Raw genomic sequence first — 18,910 nt, 5'->3', positions numbered from 1 at the left:
TTCAGATAATTTATATAAAAAATTCAAAAACAATACATATTTTCATGATATTGTTTAGTGTCAACAGAACTGCCCCACACAAATGCAATAAAATTATATAAAATGAAGGAAAAGATTTTAAAACTTACACCACCTGCCAATCACGCCGTATTTGAATTCCACCAAATCTGTGAGTTGATAAATAAAAGTGGAATTTTTATGTCGGTAATAACAAGTTTTATTTTATTATACACAGATTACTAAACATGCATATTTTTGTGACGATTCTATCACCTAATCCAAAAATATTGATACATTTACCTTGGTTTGTTGTAATTTGTGAATTTCCATAAAAATTATAATATTCTTCTGAGGCTTAATTATTATATAATTTTTCCAAAAATTAATCTAAATAAACTATATTGAAAACATTTTATGGAGGTGATTAAATTAATACTTTAATTACTGCAGGAGATTTAACAACTGGAATTATAATCTGATTATAAACACCTTATCTGATAAAATAATTCTTTGGGTTCGTTAGTTAGTTTCGTTTTTAATTTTGTACAACGTTTTGTCTGTGTGTGGATCGCTCCGTTGTTTTAGCAAGTAAGTTTTAAAACTGTTAATTAACAATTAATAATAATATTAATACAATATATTAAACAAGCTTCCATTTACAAAATAATACACAAGATAATAACTAATTCGATGATGTAAAATAAGAATTTTGAAAACTATCTTCAAGAACTAACAATTAGAAATTTATTCAGAAAATTATATTGTTTGTTCAATAATATGAAATAAATCAGTTTAAAATATATTATTATTATATAAAGTTTATTTAGAAAAAGTTACTTTTTATTATTATAACTCTCCTTTTTAAATGTCTGTCGAAGATACATTGATATGTTTGAATTATCAAAAAGAAAAATATGAAGAAATTTAATATACTCATATAACCGTTTTTAAAAAATATCCCATTTATTCACTACATAAATATATTTAATTTAATTAACTTTGTAACATAATATAATAAATTATAAATGTGTATCTAGATAAACAGAATCGTAAAATGGGATTAGAAATCAAGTAACTTGAGTCAATTATAAGTTCACAGGAAAATAAATTGACACTGACAGTCAAAATGATATAATTAATTTTTTGCTCTTTTATATATAACATAAATTATTTGTTGAGTCGCCTCCCTTGATGGAGAATTATCAGACTGTTGTACTGTAGAACTAGAAATGGTTACGCGGCAAATTAATTTTTACAATTTACGCCTGATTCCAATCAAACTAATCGCGTAAGATTCAATTAAAATCAATTGACTGCCAAATTTAACCAATTTACCATTGAGACGGTCAGAGAATATCGAACCCAAGAGGCGGTCGTAGTAAGTGATGTGTTGAATCGATCAGCAAAACTTTAGAAAATGGCCGAGATAATTAAATGTTTAGGTAATTATTAAATTGCATGTTGTTTTTTATGGGGACGGTCGTTTGTGTGACAATTTAAAGTCGTTAGAAAATTCTGGTATAAACAAACGATTGCAAGATATTTAATTGAAATTTCTGCGTGTTTGCAAACACTTGGTGCTGGTGAATTGATCGAGGTTTTAGAATATTTGTTGTATTTATGTGTAATATTCGAGTATGTACATCAAAATTAAAATATTTGATCAAGGTGAGTCTTTAAAAGTGTTATTATGCTATATGTATTATATTCCCAGATAGGAAAAAAATCAATTTCGTGTCCAGAGATCAATTTCGTTACTGAAATATATATATATGAAGACTGACTGAAATCTCAAAAAAGACAAATAATTATTTTATTTGAATTGAATTGGACTTTAAAATGTACGAACATAATATTAAATACCCAAAAATTTATTATATATATATCAATAAAAACTGGCTACGAATTTTGAGAAAATTAATTTCTCTTTTATTTAATTCTATTTTAACAAACGGTAAAACCCTCCAGGCATTTTTTACGTAATATAAGCTACTTGACTAAAAAAATATATCTTCTACAAAATTTGAGGTAATATATCTATCTAAACTTTTATTTTAAATGTGAATTTAAATTTATCTCCAAAATATCGTGAAAATAAAATCTCACCAAATCTGTCTAATTTATTACATATTAAATTATCTTATCTAAAAATACTATATTTTATGTATTTCATAGACAATAATATTAAATGTGTCGAAATTAATTATAAATATCCTCGAAAACTAACCTAACCAGATTTTGAAGAAGAGTAATAACTCATTTGTTTTACTAAATTTTAACAAACTTTTTCCTAAAATAATGTACTCATTATAAAAAAATCTTCTATAAATTTTGAGATAAGTGTAACTTTTTTATATAAATTCAAATTGTCTTCAAAGTTTCAAAAAAAAAGAAAGTAAAGCTTTCAAAAAATATATAACTTGTCAAATATTATTAAAAAACTATATTTAATATATTTCATAGACTACAATGTTATATATCTGAAAATGTATTAGAAATATTTTTGAGCAGATTTTGAAGAAACATTATTTTCTAAAATAAAGTAATTTTTATAAAAAATAAATTTTGAAATATGTGTAACTTTTTTATTTTAAATAAGAACCATAATCTAAATTGTCTCCAATATGTCGAAAAAAGAAAAGAAGCTTTCGAAAAATATATAAGTTGTCATACACGTGTACATTAAATTATCTTATCTAAAAAAGTATATACTAATATATTTCATAGAATATTGATATTAAATATATCAAAATTTATTAGACATATTTACGAAAAAATAACTGAGCTAATTTTGATTTTTATTTAATTATTTTTTAACAAACGGTAAAAAGCTTCTCGAAGCATTTTTTTCATAAACTAAGGTACTTATTAAAAAAATGTATTTAAAACAAATTTTGAGATATGTGAAACTTTTTTTATTTCAAATGAGATCCATAATCGAAATTGTCTCCAATATGTCGAAAAAAGGAAAGAAACGGTTTCCAAAAATATATAATGATGTGATATATTAAGTTATTTTATATAAAAAACTATTTTCAATATATTTCATTATATGTCTTAAAATTTATTATAAATATTTACGAAAATTTAACTTTAATCTGATTTTCAAGAAGTGTACTTGTTATAAAAAATGTATCTCCAATAAATTTTGAGATATGTGTAATTTTTTTAATTTCAAATGAGAACCATAATCGAAATTGTCTTCAAAATGTAGGAAAAATAAAAGAGTTTCGTAGAAACGGTTAGAGATATTAAAATGTGATTTGTGGCAATTAATATTTAAAAAATAGAATTTTTTGGTTTGGATATGCTTTTAGCAATTTAAAACACCCTTTATATAATTTTTAAATAAAACATGTGATAAATAAAATCACGTTTTAATTTTTACATTAACATCTATAACATGCTAATTAATGTTGATGTAATAACCCAATATTGTGTATTTTTCCAACAATAAATATAATTTTTAACATACATAAATTAAAAAGTTTAAACGTTAATTTGACTGAAATTTAACGAATAAAAAATGTTTTCATTAGAAAATATTCAAAATAAAATTTAATAATAATTTTACTTACATAAGTAATTTTACTTAAAATATGGTTTATCAATTTCCACTTTTTTATACGCTCAAATTTCGAATAAACTTTTTTATCAGTTTTCTATATCAGTAAGAGGAAATGTGCAAACCAAACAAAAATTGTTTGTCCAGAACAAACAACCGTATGCATTGATAAAACCGTACAACAATTAAAAACCACGTGCGTGGCTTCGTTTCGGCTGATGCAAAAATTGTTCGGTGTTACCGTTCTCCACACTCTGCATCGATTTCATTCACGCCGAACGCGAAGCAGTCTACGTTCAAAGCGCGGCATTCGGGCTTCGGTCATTCCTGCAGCGACTGCGAACCGTACGATGAGTTATTTCAATATTTAATTTTGGTGTTTTGTGTGTTTGGTTGATTATTTCGGGACGCCATGGACGAACTGTCGAAATTTTTGGGTAATTATTGCACAACGATTTAAATTAATTGATTTATGTAAATTTGATTAATTTCCTGCTGCCGCATGCATGTTATTTTTAAACGGGTTCGATAACTAACCTTAACCTAAAAATATGTGCCGTGAATAAAACGTGACACATTTTATTATGTCATTCGATATGGATGTGTCACATCTGTCACAGAAATCCCAAATTTATGTGGCGCTTGCAACAATGGTCGTCGTATTTCTTATCGTCGCTGATAAGTTCAACTTGCATCGACGAATAATTAGTGAATTTGCAATATTTTAAAAGCCTCACAATTTTCTTCGTTTTGTTATTACATATTGCATAAATAATTTTAAGTGTTTATAAACCGGTGAAAGGTCTATCAAAAAAATGCTGACGTTATGGAATGCGAATTTGATCAACATTGGTTTTTATTTCTATGCAGTGATGCAAGACCATTTGTATATATTTTTATATTGGCAACCATAAATTTTATTTTTACATTCGGACTATATTTCATAAAATGACATTTATTTTGTAGATTTTGTTCATGGTATTATTGTTTGTTTATCTTTACACATCTGTTGTTAATTCATTCTTTCAATTGTCTCATTGTAATTAACATTAACTATGAAAACCTCATTTATACATCGTTATCTGTATTAACTGACTAAATGTAGATTTTTAACATATTTTTACATTGTTTTTTAAAATATTAAATATTTCAGCCACAACATATTTATTTAATATCTATTAGAATAATATTCATTTATTATTGTTCCTTTAAAGTATTATAAAAACTCATATTCTTATTCCATAAAATGTTACGTATATTTTTCTGAATTGAGTTGGACATAAATATAGGAACTTTAATTTTGAAAGGAATTTTTAATAATTCAATTTATGTTATTTAATTTAACATTAACTCTTTGTACTAGAATGTTACAGAATGCTTAACATAAGCAAAACCATCATATTTTTGTATATTAAATTTAGACTCGTATGTAAAAACTACTTTTTACTCTTCTATGGTCCAGTGAATATGATCCTAAGCAAGTCAAAATTGGACTTTCACATTTTTAGTAGAAACCAGGGTTTTCCTTGTAGGTTTGGGATCGAAAGAACCTTCATCCACTAACCATCCTCTCACAGTCCTTGAACTAATTTCATCAAGTCCCATTTCCTCTGGGCTGGCTTTAATTTCAGTTGACGATAAGACTGAATTGTTTCTTGACACTCGAATTATCCAGTTATCGATTTTTCTTCAAGAGTTTCGAATAATTTTTTTCGTAGCTTCCAGTTTCTCTAAATTTTTTAATAATACGAGAAACGATTGACTTATTTAGCTGAAAACTCTTAGCCATCTCTCCTTGTTTTTTTCGGTCTCGGTAACGTCGAATTATAATTTTTTTACAGTTTCACTTCGACCAACAATTAAATAATTATAATAAGCAAAAGGCGGCTAGTAAATAATCGATTTAACTTCACAGAGAGCAGTGAGACACCATAAAGTAGAAAGTTGCTATAATTTTGCTAATTTTTTAAAGAATAAAATTAGATTAACCAGTTGCATAATCGACACAACAATAACCGAAAAACCAATAAACTTTTACTCCAAGTAGTAAAGTTCTTATTCTTTCTACTTTTTACTAAGTTCCTAAATTTATGGCCACTTCTGTATGTTATAATTTTATAAATGTATTAGCTGATCAAAAGACCTCTTCCAAATGTTTCCATTCAAGCCCATCACATTCCTGTTCTAATATTTTTAAATATATATCAGGTGATGAGAATATGAAACTCCACCTAGCCAAACCAAGTTGGTCGTCCATAAGGCAATCGTTGACTAGAAGGAAGACTGTAAATTATGATGAAGACAGCAGACTGTCCAGGGTGTTATCGACCCTGGATCTGACTCTTTTGGGCGTCGGCAGCACATTGGGTGTTGGAGTTTACGTACTGGCTGGCGATGTGGCCAAAAACACTGCCGGCCCAGCTGTGACAATTTCGTTTTTCATTGCCGCCGTAGCTTCAGTATTAGCAGGTTTGATTTACTGAAAAAGTTTTAAACACGGTCCTAGTGTGGTTGTTCCTTTCAGGCTTGTGTTATGCCGAATTCGGCGCCAGAGTTCCTAAAGCGGGATCCGCGTACGTTTACAGTTACGTGTGCATCGGGGAATTCTTCGCATTTATTATAGGATGGAATCTAGTGTTAGAATATCTGATAGGTAAACCACAACACCACTAAACGTATTAGTCATATTAAAAGTAAACATATTTGTTTTTTAGGGTCGGCGACAGTAACCAAAGCAATATTCCTTTACATAGACAAACTCGCAAACAACACGATGATGAATTACTTTAAAGAAACGATGCCGATGGCTGGCGATCAGATCTCCTCTTACTGTGATATTTTTTCATTGGGTCTGTCGCTGGTTTTCTCCGTCGCCCTTGCATTCGGTGCTAAAGAATCGTCTTGGCTAAACAACATCTTCACCTTGGTCAATATCACGGTCGTCTTAATTGTCATCATATCCGGATTTTGGAAAGGTATCAACCCGTTTAATTAAACGTTCTGAATTACATAATATATTTTAGTTAATTCCAAAAATTGGAGCGTTCCAAAGGAAGAAGTTGTGGGTGATTATGGAAACGGAGGATTCGCCCCTTATGGAGTGGAAGGCATTATTAAAGGTGCAGCAAGATGCTTCTTCGGTTTTATCGGATTCGACTGCATTGCAACTGCAGGCGAGGAAGCTAAAAACCCCAAAAAATCCATTCCTATTGGTGTGGTTCTATCGCTACTGATAGTTTTCCTGGCTTACTTCGGTATGTCCACGGTATTAACAATGATGTTACCTTACTATGAACAGGTACGAATGTAATTATATTAAGTCTTTGCGTTATTAAACTTTTATTGTTCGTACTAATAGGATGAAAACGCTCCTTTGCCGCATGTCTACGACCAACTGGGTTGGACAGCAATTAAATATATTGTCAGTGTGGGCGCCATGTGTGGATTATTTTCAAGTTTACTAGGGGCAATGTTTCCTTTGCCAAGGATTATTTATGCTATGGCCGCTGACGGATTACTCTTCAAAAAACTGTCCAGCATCCACCCCAAGTTCAAGACTCCCTTTATGGGCACTCTAATTGCAGGAGCTTGTACAGGTTTGTCTCCCTTTAACTACTCCAATTAGAATATTGTTTAACATGATCAATTTTCAGGCGTTTTGGCTTGTCTTTTAGACTTGGACAAGCTGGTGGAGATGATGTCTATTGGAACGCTTCTGGCTTATTCTATGGTGGCTGCCTGCGTCTTGGTGCTCAGATACGAGTCTGACGACGACAAGGATGAAAAAGTGCAAAAAACGGCCAGTAACTATGTTAAACAGCTCTTCAATTCCGAAACCAAATTGGCCAATTCGTTAACATCTTCACTAGTTTCTTGGATTGTCTTTGTTTATTGTAAGTAGGTCAACTATTACGAAATATTCGTACAAACGATATTGTTTTAGTTGCTGTATCATTCTTGATGTCGGGCATGTTAACATTGTTCGATAAGGAATTATATAGGGGCGAATGGTGGATCATTTTGGCAGGAGTCGGTTTTTTCATCGTGCTTATGGGTATGTTGTGGTTGATCTCTCGTCAACCTACTTCTGGTGTACATTTATCATTTAAGGTAAGGAACACATTAAAACAAAGATGCCCAGAATAATTTATTAATCTTATTATTAGGTGCCACTGGTGCCTTGGATTCCTGGAATAAGCATATTGGTCAATGTATATTTAATGACGAATATTAAAGCAGATACGTGGGTTAAATATACAATTTGGATGGTTATAGGTATGTTTCTGTAACTTGGGTTGCATAACGAGTTTAGAAGTTATCTTGATATCTTTTATTCATTTCATGGACGTGTGTATTTTTCAGGTTTGGTCATATACTTTACTTACGGCATATGGAGTAGCAAAGAAGGAAAGCCGAAAAGTTCCGAAATTGATGATGAAAGCTCAATTGACACCAAATAATTTTTTTTACTTATTTAAACTACAGTATTTTTTATTTATTTCTTATTATATGTAAATATTACGTTTATTTGTAATAAACAGGTTTTATCAAATTTTTGTTAATGTTCTTTTTTAATTATTTTATTTTCATTTTTTTTTCAATTTTTTTTTCGTTTTGTCAAAATTGACGAAATAAATTATGAAAAAAAGTATAATTTTGTAATTTGACGACGCCGTATATTTAATTTTCTACAAAAATATTTTTTTGTTGATGCAATGACAATGACAGAGACTCTATTGAATATTTCATGAGAATGCACGGATGCACACAATTTCATCTTTCGTCTTTACAATGGTTAATTTTTAAAAAGTATTGAATCTTACATACCCCAGCTGTTGCGTTATTGAAACTGTAACTAAGTAAGATCAGAATACAATAATTCTGTTCATTAAAAGTACTTCAGTGATATGTTAAACTAAACATTAAACCATCATTTTTAAATTAAATTGGAAAATTCTTTAAATTTAAAAGGATTTTAGACATATGTATAAATAAATGTAATAAATAAATTAGTTTATTTTTAATTTAAATGGAAGTATTTTAATTTTGTATTTTTTAAATTATTTTTTTTTATTTAGCTATATTTAAATTATGCATACTTTGAGTCATTCACCAATTACTTATACAATTTTGTCAAGGTACAATCGTATCAAAGCATTTCCTGATATTATATATATTAAAATAGAAATATTTTTTTCCAAAGAAATTAAATTTAAGATATTTAAATACATTAAACTGAATATAAAAAATGTATAAAGAAATATTTAAGTATTTAAATCTAAGAATTAATAATAACTTCCCATTAAAAGTGAATAAAATGACATCAAATATTTATATTTTTATTATTAAATTAAAAATTCCAATAGAAATGTTTTTTACAAATATATTTTTTAAACAATTTTATATATATATATAATAATATATAAAATATAGGATATTTTTAAAGTAATATTCTTAATAAAAACTAAAACTAATAACAGTAAAATTCATATATACATTAGAAATAAATATATTGATAACTAATTATTTTTAATTCCAAACAAAAGTATTAAAAATTATTATTATTAATTATGTATAAGAATATTTTTAAAATCAAAAAATTAATAAAAATTTCCCCATTAAAAGGGAATAAAATTATATTAAAATATTTCAATGTTTTATATTAAATTAAAAGTTTAATAGAAAAAAATTATTTATAAATAGTTCTTTTAAATAATTTAAAAATATTCTAATTTATAAAATATAATAAAATATTTTCAAAGTAAAATTTTTAATAAAAGCTAATAACAGTAAAATACAAGTATTTAGTATTTAGAAATAAATAATTATTATTATTAATTATGTATAAAAGTATCTTTTAAAATCAGAAAATTAATAATAATTTCTCCATTAAAAGAGAATAAAATTAATTAAATTAATATTCAAATAATAGAAAAAAGTTAATTACAAATATTATATAAAATATATTAAAAGTAAAATTCTTAATAAAAACTAAATCTAATAATTAAACAATGTTTAGAAATTAACAAATATATAATTAATCTATTTCAAGTTCCAAACAGAAGTATTTAAAATAATTTATAATGTGTGTTTTTTAAGTTTTATAGATAAAACTAACTAAGGCTAATAAAAATAATAAAATTTATCTGTTTAGCTTAGAAATAATCAAATTGGTAACTTACTTAGTTTAAGTTTTAAATATACTTATATACCTGTCCGCAAGAGGGCTGGAAATTATCTGCAACATTCCAACGCCAGTTCAAATATTTACCACAAACGACACCTTTGCATAGATGCCACGTCGCCTTTTAGTTTAAATATTAGGTCCATTGTTTTAAAAAAATGTATGTTTAAATCGTTAGAATTGTATAAATTATTAAAAATAAATGCTACTTATGTGTTAAATAAGTGTTTTTATTACTTAAATATTGTTATACATTCCTATAAATCATCAATAAGCATATTGAACAGTGTACACAATGTGGTCGAGGGATGGGACATGGCAGCTGCGCCCCTACCGTCCAATCGCATCCAGGTAGATGCATAGGGGGGAAAACTCGTTTGAAATTTTTAGTCAGTAAAATGCCAACCTAGTGAGCGTTTCTCGTTCTCAACCCTGTCGCGCATTTGACCGTTGTCGCTGTATAAAAATGCGTCCCGACGCCGCACCGTGTGCGAACTGATCAACCCCCGTGTTAAGGGCTGCGTCGCCGTTGTCCATCGTAACGGATCCGATCACGTCCCGGAACAGGTGTCCGCAATTTTTCAGTTACGAACGCGCACACAGATCGTGGCGGGCATGGCGTCAATTTACACGGAATAGATGTGGATTAGTCGGCCGTAATAAGATTCGATTCGTTTCGATTTAAATTAATTTTGGCGCGATGAAGGTGACTGTGTGCTTCGGCAGTGTGCGAGTGGTTGTGCCGTGCGGCGACGGTGATATTTTCGTTAGGGACTTGATACGCGAAGCCACCCTCAGATACAAAAAGGCCACCGGAAAGGTAAGTTTTGTTTGTATCGTAACGTCTCGTTGGGGAGGTTGTGGGCATGGGTGTGCGAATTTTCGACGTGAAAGCTTATTTGATCCATTGCGGCCAATAAATACGTGATGATCTGGTCTATTCGGGTTTGTTTATTTACATGCGGTTCTGCGTTTGTTTGTTTGTAATGCTTTATGGTAATTGTTTCCTTTTAATTTTCTCACCAAGAATTCTGGATGCAAATTTTATTTATTTATTATATAAGAGTTTTATTAGAATTAAATAAATCTGTAACTATTACATATTAAAAAACCGGTTATCAATTTTTAAATGTCTATAATATTTTGACCATGATTTAAATGCAAACTATATATGAACATGAAGAACTCTATAAAATCAGATATTTATTTTTTTAATTTAATTTTATTAAATTACTAGTTAGTATTATTTTCAGTACATAAATGTTAACTTTAAAAAGTGAAATGATCTAGTTAGAAAAATAAATGTTTTCAAAAAATATACCTATACATTTAAAATAAATATTTAAACTTTAAACTGAATATAAAAAATTTATAAGGAAATATTTAAGTATTAAAATCAAAGAATTAATAATAACTCTCCATTAAAAGTGAATAAAATTAAATAAAATATTTATATTTTTATTATTAAATTAAAAATTTCAATAGAAATGTTTTTTAGAAATATCTTTTAAATAATTTTAAAAATATTATGATTTATAAAATATATTTTTAAAGTAAAAACTAATAACAGTAAAATTTATATTTATATTAGAAATAAATAAATTGATAACTAATTAATTTTAATTCCAAACAAAAGTATTAAAAATTATTATTAAGAGAGTAATTTATAATTTCATGAAAATTGTACTAAATTGATTTTTTTATATTTTTTTTTATTTCTAGTAATTTTTATGAGAATAAATAATTTCAAAAAATATATCTATACATTTAAAACATTTAACCTAAACCACCAAAATGGAGAGAAATAGTTGAAGATTAAAACATTTTTTAAACAAATTATTAAATTATATTTTATGTTAATTGAGGGTAACTCAAAGAGGGAGAATCAAAATATTCTTTTATCATTATTTGACATTAAAAATATGAATTAATTCAGTAAATCAACTTTACTTCTTCCTGTTTCAGTTTGTAATTTCATGAAAATTATACTAAATTGATTCTCTTACAATTATTTTATTACTAGTAATTTTTAGGAGAATAAATAATTTCAAAAAATATATCTGTACATTCAAAATAAGTATTTAAAACTTCAACCACCAAAGAGTTTTGTTATTTCTGAAAAGATTGAACAATTTTTAAATTATTAAATTATATTATATATTAATTGAGTATAAAACAAAGAAGTGGAAATAAAATATTTTTTATTTCCACCTCTTTATTATTATTAACATTATTTAACATGTAAAACATAAATTAATTCAGTAAATCAACTTTGAAGTATCATATTTTCCTTTACAGCTCCTGTTTCAGTTTGTAATTTTATGAAAATTGTACTAAATTGATTTTTGTACAATTTTTTTATTTTTAATAATAATTAGAAGAATAACTAATTTTAAAAAATATATCTATACTTTCAAATAAGTATTTAAAATTTCAACTTCAAATATTTTTTAAAGTAAGATTAAAAATATGAATTAATTCATTAAATCAACTTTGAAATGACATATCTTCCTTTACCGGTCCTCTTTCAGTTTATAATTTCATGAAAATTGTACTAAATTGATTTTTTTAATTTTTTTTTTATTTCTAGTAATTTTTATGATAATAAATAATTTCAAAAATATATTCAAAATAAGTATTTAAAACATTATCCACCAAAATGGAGATTAAAATTTAGTTTAATATAGAGTTAATATTTACTTTTTAAAATTAATTCAATTTTTAATATAAATTATTATTAAAGTATATTCATCATGTTAATTGAGTATAAAAAAGAGGGACGAATAACATATTAACGAAAATCATTTTTAACAACATTTAACATGAAAAATATAAATTAATTCAATAAAATAATTTTGAAATGTCATGTCTTCCTTTACTGTTCCTGTTTCAGTTGGTAATTTCATAAAAATTGCACTAAATTGATTTTTATACAATTTTCTTATTACTAGTAATTTTTAGGAGAATTCAAAAGTTCAAAAAAATCATTCAAAATAAGTATTTAAAACTTCATACACCAAAATGTTATATTTTATTTTAAATGAGTATAAGACAAAGGGAAGAAATAAAATATTCTATAAAGAAAAAGTAGTCAAGTAGTATTTTTAACATTATTTAACAAGATGAAAATATATAAAATGATACAGTAACTCAACCTTGAAATGTCATATCTTACTTTACTGTCTTGTTTCAGTTCATAATTTCCAAAAATGGAAGAGGAAAGACTATTTTATATATTTATTTATGAGAACTAAACCAAAATATATACAAATTTATATTAACAATTATCAGAAATTACACATATTAAAAATTTATTTGAGATTTGCTTCAATGGTTTACATTAAATTATATTTTCTTGTATTCATAAAACATAATTGAATTTCAACTTTCAGTCACCTGTATTTAATATTGTTCAGACGATCCAACTATTATTCACCATTCATTTAAAAAAATTGAATGGGACAATCACTTTTGTTCATACACCATCGTCATTTCGTATTCGAATCATCCTAAACGCATGAATAAGTAACGCGTCGACTTGTTTAAAAAGTTTTTGGAAAAAGTCTTTTGTTGTTTGAATGGAATTTGAGTGCGTTACATGGAATACCAAGTGACAGTGTGCGTTTGGTATGCAAAACAGAATTGACTTTCTTGTAAAACAGGCACTTGTAAATTTAAATTGTTCAACATCATTGAGTTTTACTTTTATTGTTGATGAAAAGGTAAACAAACAGTGGACGAATTAATTCAATTTATGCGCCTCTTCTTGTGCTTTCAGTGTGTTATTGTACCGTGAGAAATGGGTGAAATAATATACCCTGGGTATATCGTGTAACTAACTAAGTGACTAACTAACTAACTAACTAACTATACTTTTGTCTAGAATCAACAAACAATACCCACATCATTAAATGCAGTTTTTTCACATTTTATCCATTGGAAAGGTTTTATTTTATTAAAATTCCAGATAATCTAATTCAAGTGAAAGCAGTTGTCGAACGAACAGACTTCCTGATGCCTTCGACGTTTTCAATAAACCTATTGCCCGGCGGATGAAATTCCAATCGAAAGTCCCGTCCATTCATCAAGACACAAAGACACCACTTTGTCGTTAGAACAAAATCCGGCGTTGAAGCGCGTACAATCGGACCGGTTGAAAAATAGAAATCTGACGTGTCATTAATACCTTTTTCGCATGCAAAAGAACAGGTAGCACGTTTTGCGCCATCATTCCGAGATGCGCTCATTTTTCCGGGAAGCCGGTTTACTCGGCCGCAAGAATTTCTGCGCAACAAGTCATTATGACTAATGAAAATGGTTCGCAGCTGGTCGGCCAAAGAACAATGCAAATTATGCACGGTGAACCCCGAGTGGGTTTTGGTTTTAGCTTAGTTTTTATTTTTTGTTGTCACACTCGAGACGGTCACTTAAAAAGTTGCCACGAAAAATTTCACAAAATAATCATTTTTTTAATAGGAAATATAAAGAATACAAAATTAATGTTTAATTCGAAAATTGTATTTGATTAATTGAATTAACTAGAAACTATATCCTGATTAATTTCACCGCAAATATATAATAAATAATGGAATTTATTTGAAACTTGTATTAAAATTCATTAACCAACCATTTTAACGACATAAATTGAAGGAATATTTTCAATATAAATTAATCTAGGACGAGTTAATAATAAATTTGAAAATATGACATATTAAATATAAAATATCACAGAATAAAAAATTAACTCTTAATTATAAAATTGTATTTGACTAATTTTTTTAACCAATTGAATGGTGAACTGATTAAGAAACAATTAAAACTAACAAAGTTGGGAACAAAATTTTACTAAAAATTGTTAATAATTAATTTAATATTATTATTTATTTGAAAATTTCATTATAACTTATTGTCCAAAAAAGATAACTTCATAAATTGAAGGAATAATTTTCTATATAACATAATCTAGAACGAGTTAATAATAAATTTGAAATTATGAATAATAAATATTGTTCCTACACTTCAAAACTCTTTAGACGAAATATGTTACAGAATAAAAAATTAACTCTTAATTATAAAATTGTATTTGACTAATTTTTTATACTGAAAAATAGTTTCTAACCAATTGAATGGTGAACTGATTAAGAAACAATTAAAACTAACAAAGTTAGGAACAAAATTTTACTAAAAATTGTTAATAATTAATTTAATATTATTATTTATTTGAAAATTTCATTATAACTAATTGTCCAAAAAAGTTAACTTCATAAATTGAAGGAACAATTTTCTGCATAACATAATCTAGAACGAGTTAATAATAAATTTGAAATTATGAATAATAAATATTGTTCCTTCACTTCAAAACACTTTAGACGTAATATATCTCAGAATAAAAAATTAAATCTTAATTATAAAATTGTATTTGACTAATTTTTTGTACTGAAAAATATTTTCTAATCAATTCAATGATGAAGTGATTAAATATTAATAATAGTAATTAATAAATAATTAAATATAAATTTTATTTGAAAATTTCATTATAAATTATTGTCCAAAAAAGTTAATGTCATAAATTGAAGACTTTATCTAGAACATATAATAATAAATTTGAAACTGTCAATAATAAATATTGTTCCTACACTTCAAAAGTCATCTAGTCATAGAATAAAAAATTAACTCTTAATTATAAAATTGTATTTGATTGATTTTTTGTACTAAAAAAGATTTTCTAACCAACTGAATTGTGAACTAATTAAGAAACAATTAAAAAGTTGGGAACAAAATTTCACTAAAAATATTTTATAATTAATTTTATATTAATTTTAAATAAAAATTTCATTATAACTTATTATTCGAAAATGTCTTAAATTGAATTAATAATTTTATTTGAATGAACTAATAATAAATTTTAAACTGGAAATAATAAATATTTTGAATAAATAACACTTTCAGTTTCCTCAATTAATATTTTCACACGTTTTCGTGCATATTTCGAATATTTCATAATACAGTATTTATATAAACAAAACAATTGTTCTCACTTAGATGATCAGCCGATTGAATGCAGGAAATGAGTAACCAATTACACATTTAACTCATAAAAAGCGTCATTTTAACACTTGTTTTCGTATAAGCATAATAAACAACCCGATTAAAATGACACCAAAAATGGGAGACAAGCCTCGTTTATTTTTCAAAGTGTTTCCAGCTACCCATTTTCGGTATGCTTTCCTCCCGTACGTAATTTATTCCCAGCAAGTAATTAATAAATACATTATTACATACGAGTACGATCAGAAATATGCATGTACCCTGGATGATAAATGCCTCAATAAATATTAATAAGGTTCTGTATTAACTAACCTTGAAACTCATTATTGGCATACCCACTACACTGTGCAATGTTTTATTTATGATTTAGTTTACAAATACGATCCGGTCCGGTCTTAAATGCATGGCGCAGTTTATTGCCGCCGGATTTTTATCAGTCCGGTATGAAACATTCAAACAGAAATTTATTAAGGGAAATTATGCCATTACATTACCAAAGTAACAACTATTCTCATTATTAGTTAATAATTATTAATCATTATTTTACAACCTGGTTCCTAAAAATACAATAAAACCGTTTTATCTCTTCAAATTGTTACTCACACGAAGTGTGTCACTGAGTTATCTTATCTAACCGTGCAAAATTCAGTTACAGGTAAATGTCACAACTCAAACAACAGCTATTCGTTAGATGTTTATTAATTGAACACCCATCGATGAATTGTTTTTAAAAATCCGCAATTCGGTGTCACTTTCACTTCGATTTGCATTTAAATCGATGTTAACACAGGTTAATGCAGCCAGGAATGTTTAATTCAATTATTTTATTTAATCTGATTAGAAACTGTCTGGTACTATTGTTAGGTTGACTGAACAATTGATATTAAATTGATGATCTAATGGGGTTTATTTCTTGGTACCAATTTTTTTATTGACTCACACGAATAAAATGTTTTAAGGTTTTATTGAGTTTTATTTCCACTAGTGTGTAATTAAATGATATATTTGAATCTTTTTATTCATTTTAAATTATTAATGTTGTAAGGTGGATTATTTTATTTAACTATCTGGTACTATTGTTAGGTGAGAATTGATATTAAATTGGTGAAATAATGGGATTTATTTCTCGGTACAAATTCTTTCACTGGAAAGATGTTTTAAATCATTACAGTGTCTAATTCAATTAATTTATTTAATGTGATTGGAAAACGTCTGGTAATATTGTTAGGTTTGCTCTTTGAATAATCGATATTAAATAGATAACATAATGGGGTTTATTTCTTGGTACAAAATCCTTTAGTGGATTTCCATTACAATGATAATCTTCATTTTAAAAACTGTTAAAAATATTGATAATATTGATGGTTGTAAACTGTCTACTACTATTTTTAGGTCGACATTAAATTAATGAACCAGTGGGATTTATTTCTTGGTACAAATTCTTTTAATAAACCAAAAAAAAAAATTATTTAAATTAATTGAGTTTTCCACTAGAATGCTTATTTTATTTAGTCAGGTTAGAAATTGTCTGAAAGCTTCTATATTTTACCATAAGAATGAAAAAAAAAAAATAAATTTATCATAAGTAAATGACACAAATATATGAAATACTTGAATATAATATGAAACTAAAAGAGAAAATTAATAATTGTCACTACATACCTCATGAAATGTTTTCAAACGTCAAATTTTAAACCCCTCCACTAAAATTTAAGAATAATTGAATGCCGACCGTTAAAAATTGAAAAGTAAAACAATACGATTCTAACTCCATGATTGATAATCAACTGAATTCTTCTCTAACTACTGATGTGTATGAAGTTTTATGATACCTTAAAAACAAAAGTACGCCACACGACGAAACTGCACCGCTTGCTTAGATGGTTCAACTTCTCCCCTCCATTCTTTTTTCTTTGTCTTACTCACATAGACATCTATCTCTTTGTCTCACTCTTGCACGGACATAAGCAAAATTCGAAATTTGAATCGAACGGTATTGTTGAGTTTTCACACATTTTAGGTACATTTATGAAACGGTCGTTAAAATCACCTGGTCACTTATAAATTCATCATTTATTGCTTAAAAATATATATAATTAAAGGTTAAATCGCAGAATTCGTTACCACTAGGATAAATTTTAAAGCGCATGCGTCTACTTATTTCTAATCACAGCTGTTTAGACCACATCGTTGCCAGATTTCAGGCTTAATAAATTGTATATTAAAAAAATGTTAAATAAGAAATGTATGTATAATTTATTTTATCGTTTTTCGTGTATTATGTTCACTTTTAGGTGAATAATCATACTTCGTTAATTACCTTTTTATTAACTCTGTTCCATATTAATGTTTATTTTAAATCTATGCAATAACAAATATAAAAATATTTTTTTATTTGAAATAAATTTTCAATTTATGAATTAAATTCAATTTTTTAGTTGAGTAAATAAATTATATTTTTATTATATAAATTATGTTATAATTTTCTTTTATTTTACTTTTAAAAAAATTAAAATTCTTTAGAAAAGACATTCTTTAATATGCAATTTCATATACTAAATTACGAAGTAAATTTATTTTATTACATTCATTTAATCAGTTAATAATACAGATATAATTATAAATTAAAATTTTTGATAAGTATTAAGTATTTACTTGTTTAAAATTAAAATTTAGCACATATAATAAAAAAAATAATTTATTTACTCAACTAAAGGGGAATAATTTATTTCTTAACTATTAAATAAAAAAATATTTTTTATTTATTAAACTTGTTAATGCATAAATTTAAAATTGAATCACATTAATATGGAACAGAGTTAATAAAAAATTAATTAAAAAAGTATGATTATTCATCTAAAAGTGAACATATTACATGAAAAACGTTGTGACCCCTTAAAAGGATACCTATTGTAGAAATAAACTCCATTAGGTTATTACTTTTAACATTAATTATTCAACCTCACAATAAAACTCAAACTTTATTCAAAAATTGAATTTCAATTTATTTCTAGTATATAATTTTTTGCAGAACAATGGTTTTGCTGATTCATAAATAAAAAATTTTGATGCATTTGACTGAGAAAATTTGCCACGAATAGTTTGTACTGAAC

The 18,910-nt window shown here is 26.4% G+C and overlaps 2 protein-coding genes across 5 annotated transcripts in view; both read left to right on the top strand.

The window, feature by feature from the left end:
* The first annotated feature begins 571 nt into the window (after positions 1-571).
* On the top strand, positions 572-8,117 carry LOC109595625 (cationic amino acid transporter 2). 4 transcript variants are annotated; one of them, XM_049968293.1, is made up of 10 exons: positions 572-588; positions 5,774-6,034; positions 6,090-6,218; positions 6,280-6,540; positions 6,589-6,863; positions 6,924-7,161; positions 7,219-7,458; positions 7,509-7,675; positions 7,732-7,840; positions 7,928-8,117. In XM_049968293.1, exons 2-10 carry the CDS (start codon positions 5,785-5,787, stop codon positions 8,023-8,025), a joined length of 1,767 nt encoding a protein of 588 aa, XP_049824250.1. In that variant the 5' UTR covers positions 572-588; positions 5,774-5,784; the 3' UTR covers positions 8,026-8,117. The 4 variants fall into 4 exon arrangements, with proteins under 4 accessions (XP_049824250.1, XP_049824249.1, XP_049824247.1 ...); XM_049968292.1 differs by lacking the exon at positions 572-588 and adding an exon at positions 1,221-1,442; XM_049968290.1 differs by lacking the exon at positions 572-588 and adding an exon at positions 1,623-1,668.
* Positions 8,118-10,164: 2,047 nt separating this feature from the next.
* LOC109595653 (partitioning defective 3 homolog) overlaps positions 10,165-18,910 on the top strand; it is a 61,909-nt gene continuing 53,163 nt past the window's right edge. The window contains exon 1 of the mRNA XM_020011069.2: positions 10,165-10,569. Within this exon, the coding sequence (XP_019866628.1) occupies positions 10,450-10,569 (120 nt within the window). The 5' untranslated portion in view covers positions 10,165-10,449. The remainder of the gene's footprint in view (positions 10,570-18,910) is intronic.

This window comes from Aethina tumida, chromosome 5 (genome assembly GCF_024364675.1).
Source record: "Aethina tumida isolate Nest 87 chromosome 5, icAetTumi1.1, whole genome shotgun sequence".
In the NCBI taxonomy this organism is placed as follows: domain Eukaryota; kingdom Metazoa; phylum Arthropoda; class Insecta; order Coleoptera; family Nitidulidae; genus Aethina; species Aethina tumida.
Note: the sequence above shows the minus strand (reverse complement) of the source record. Positions and strands in the feature narration are given on the sequence as shown.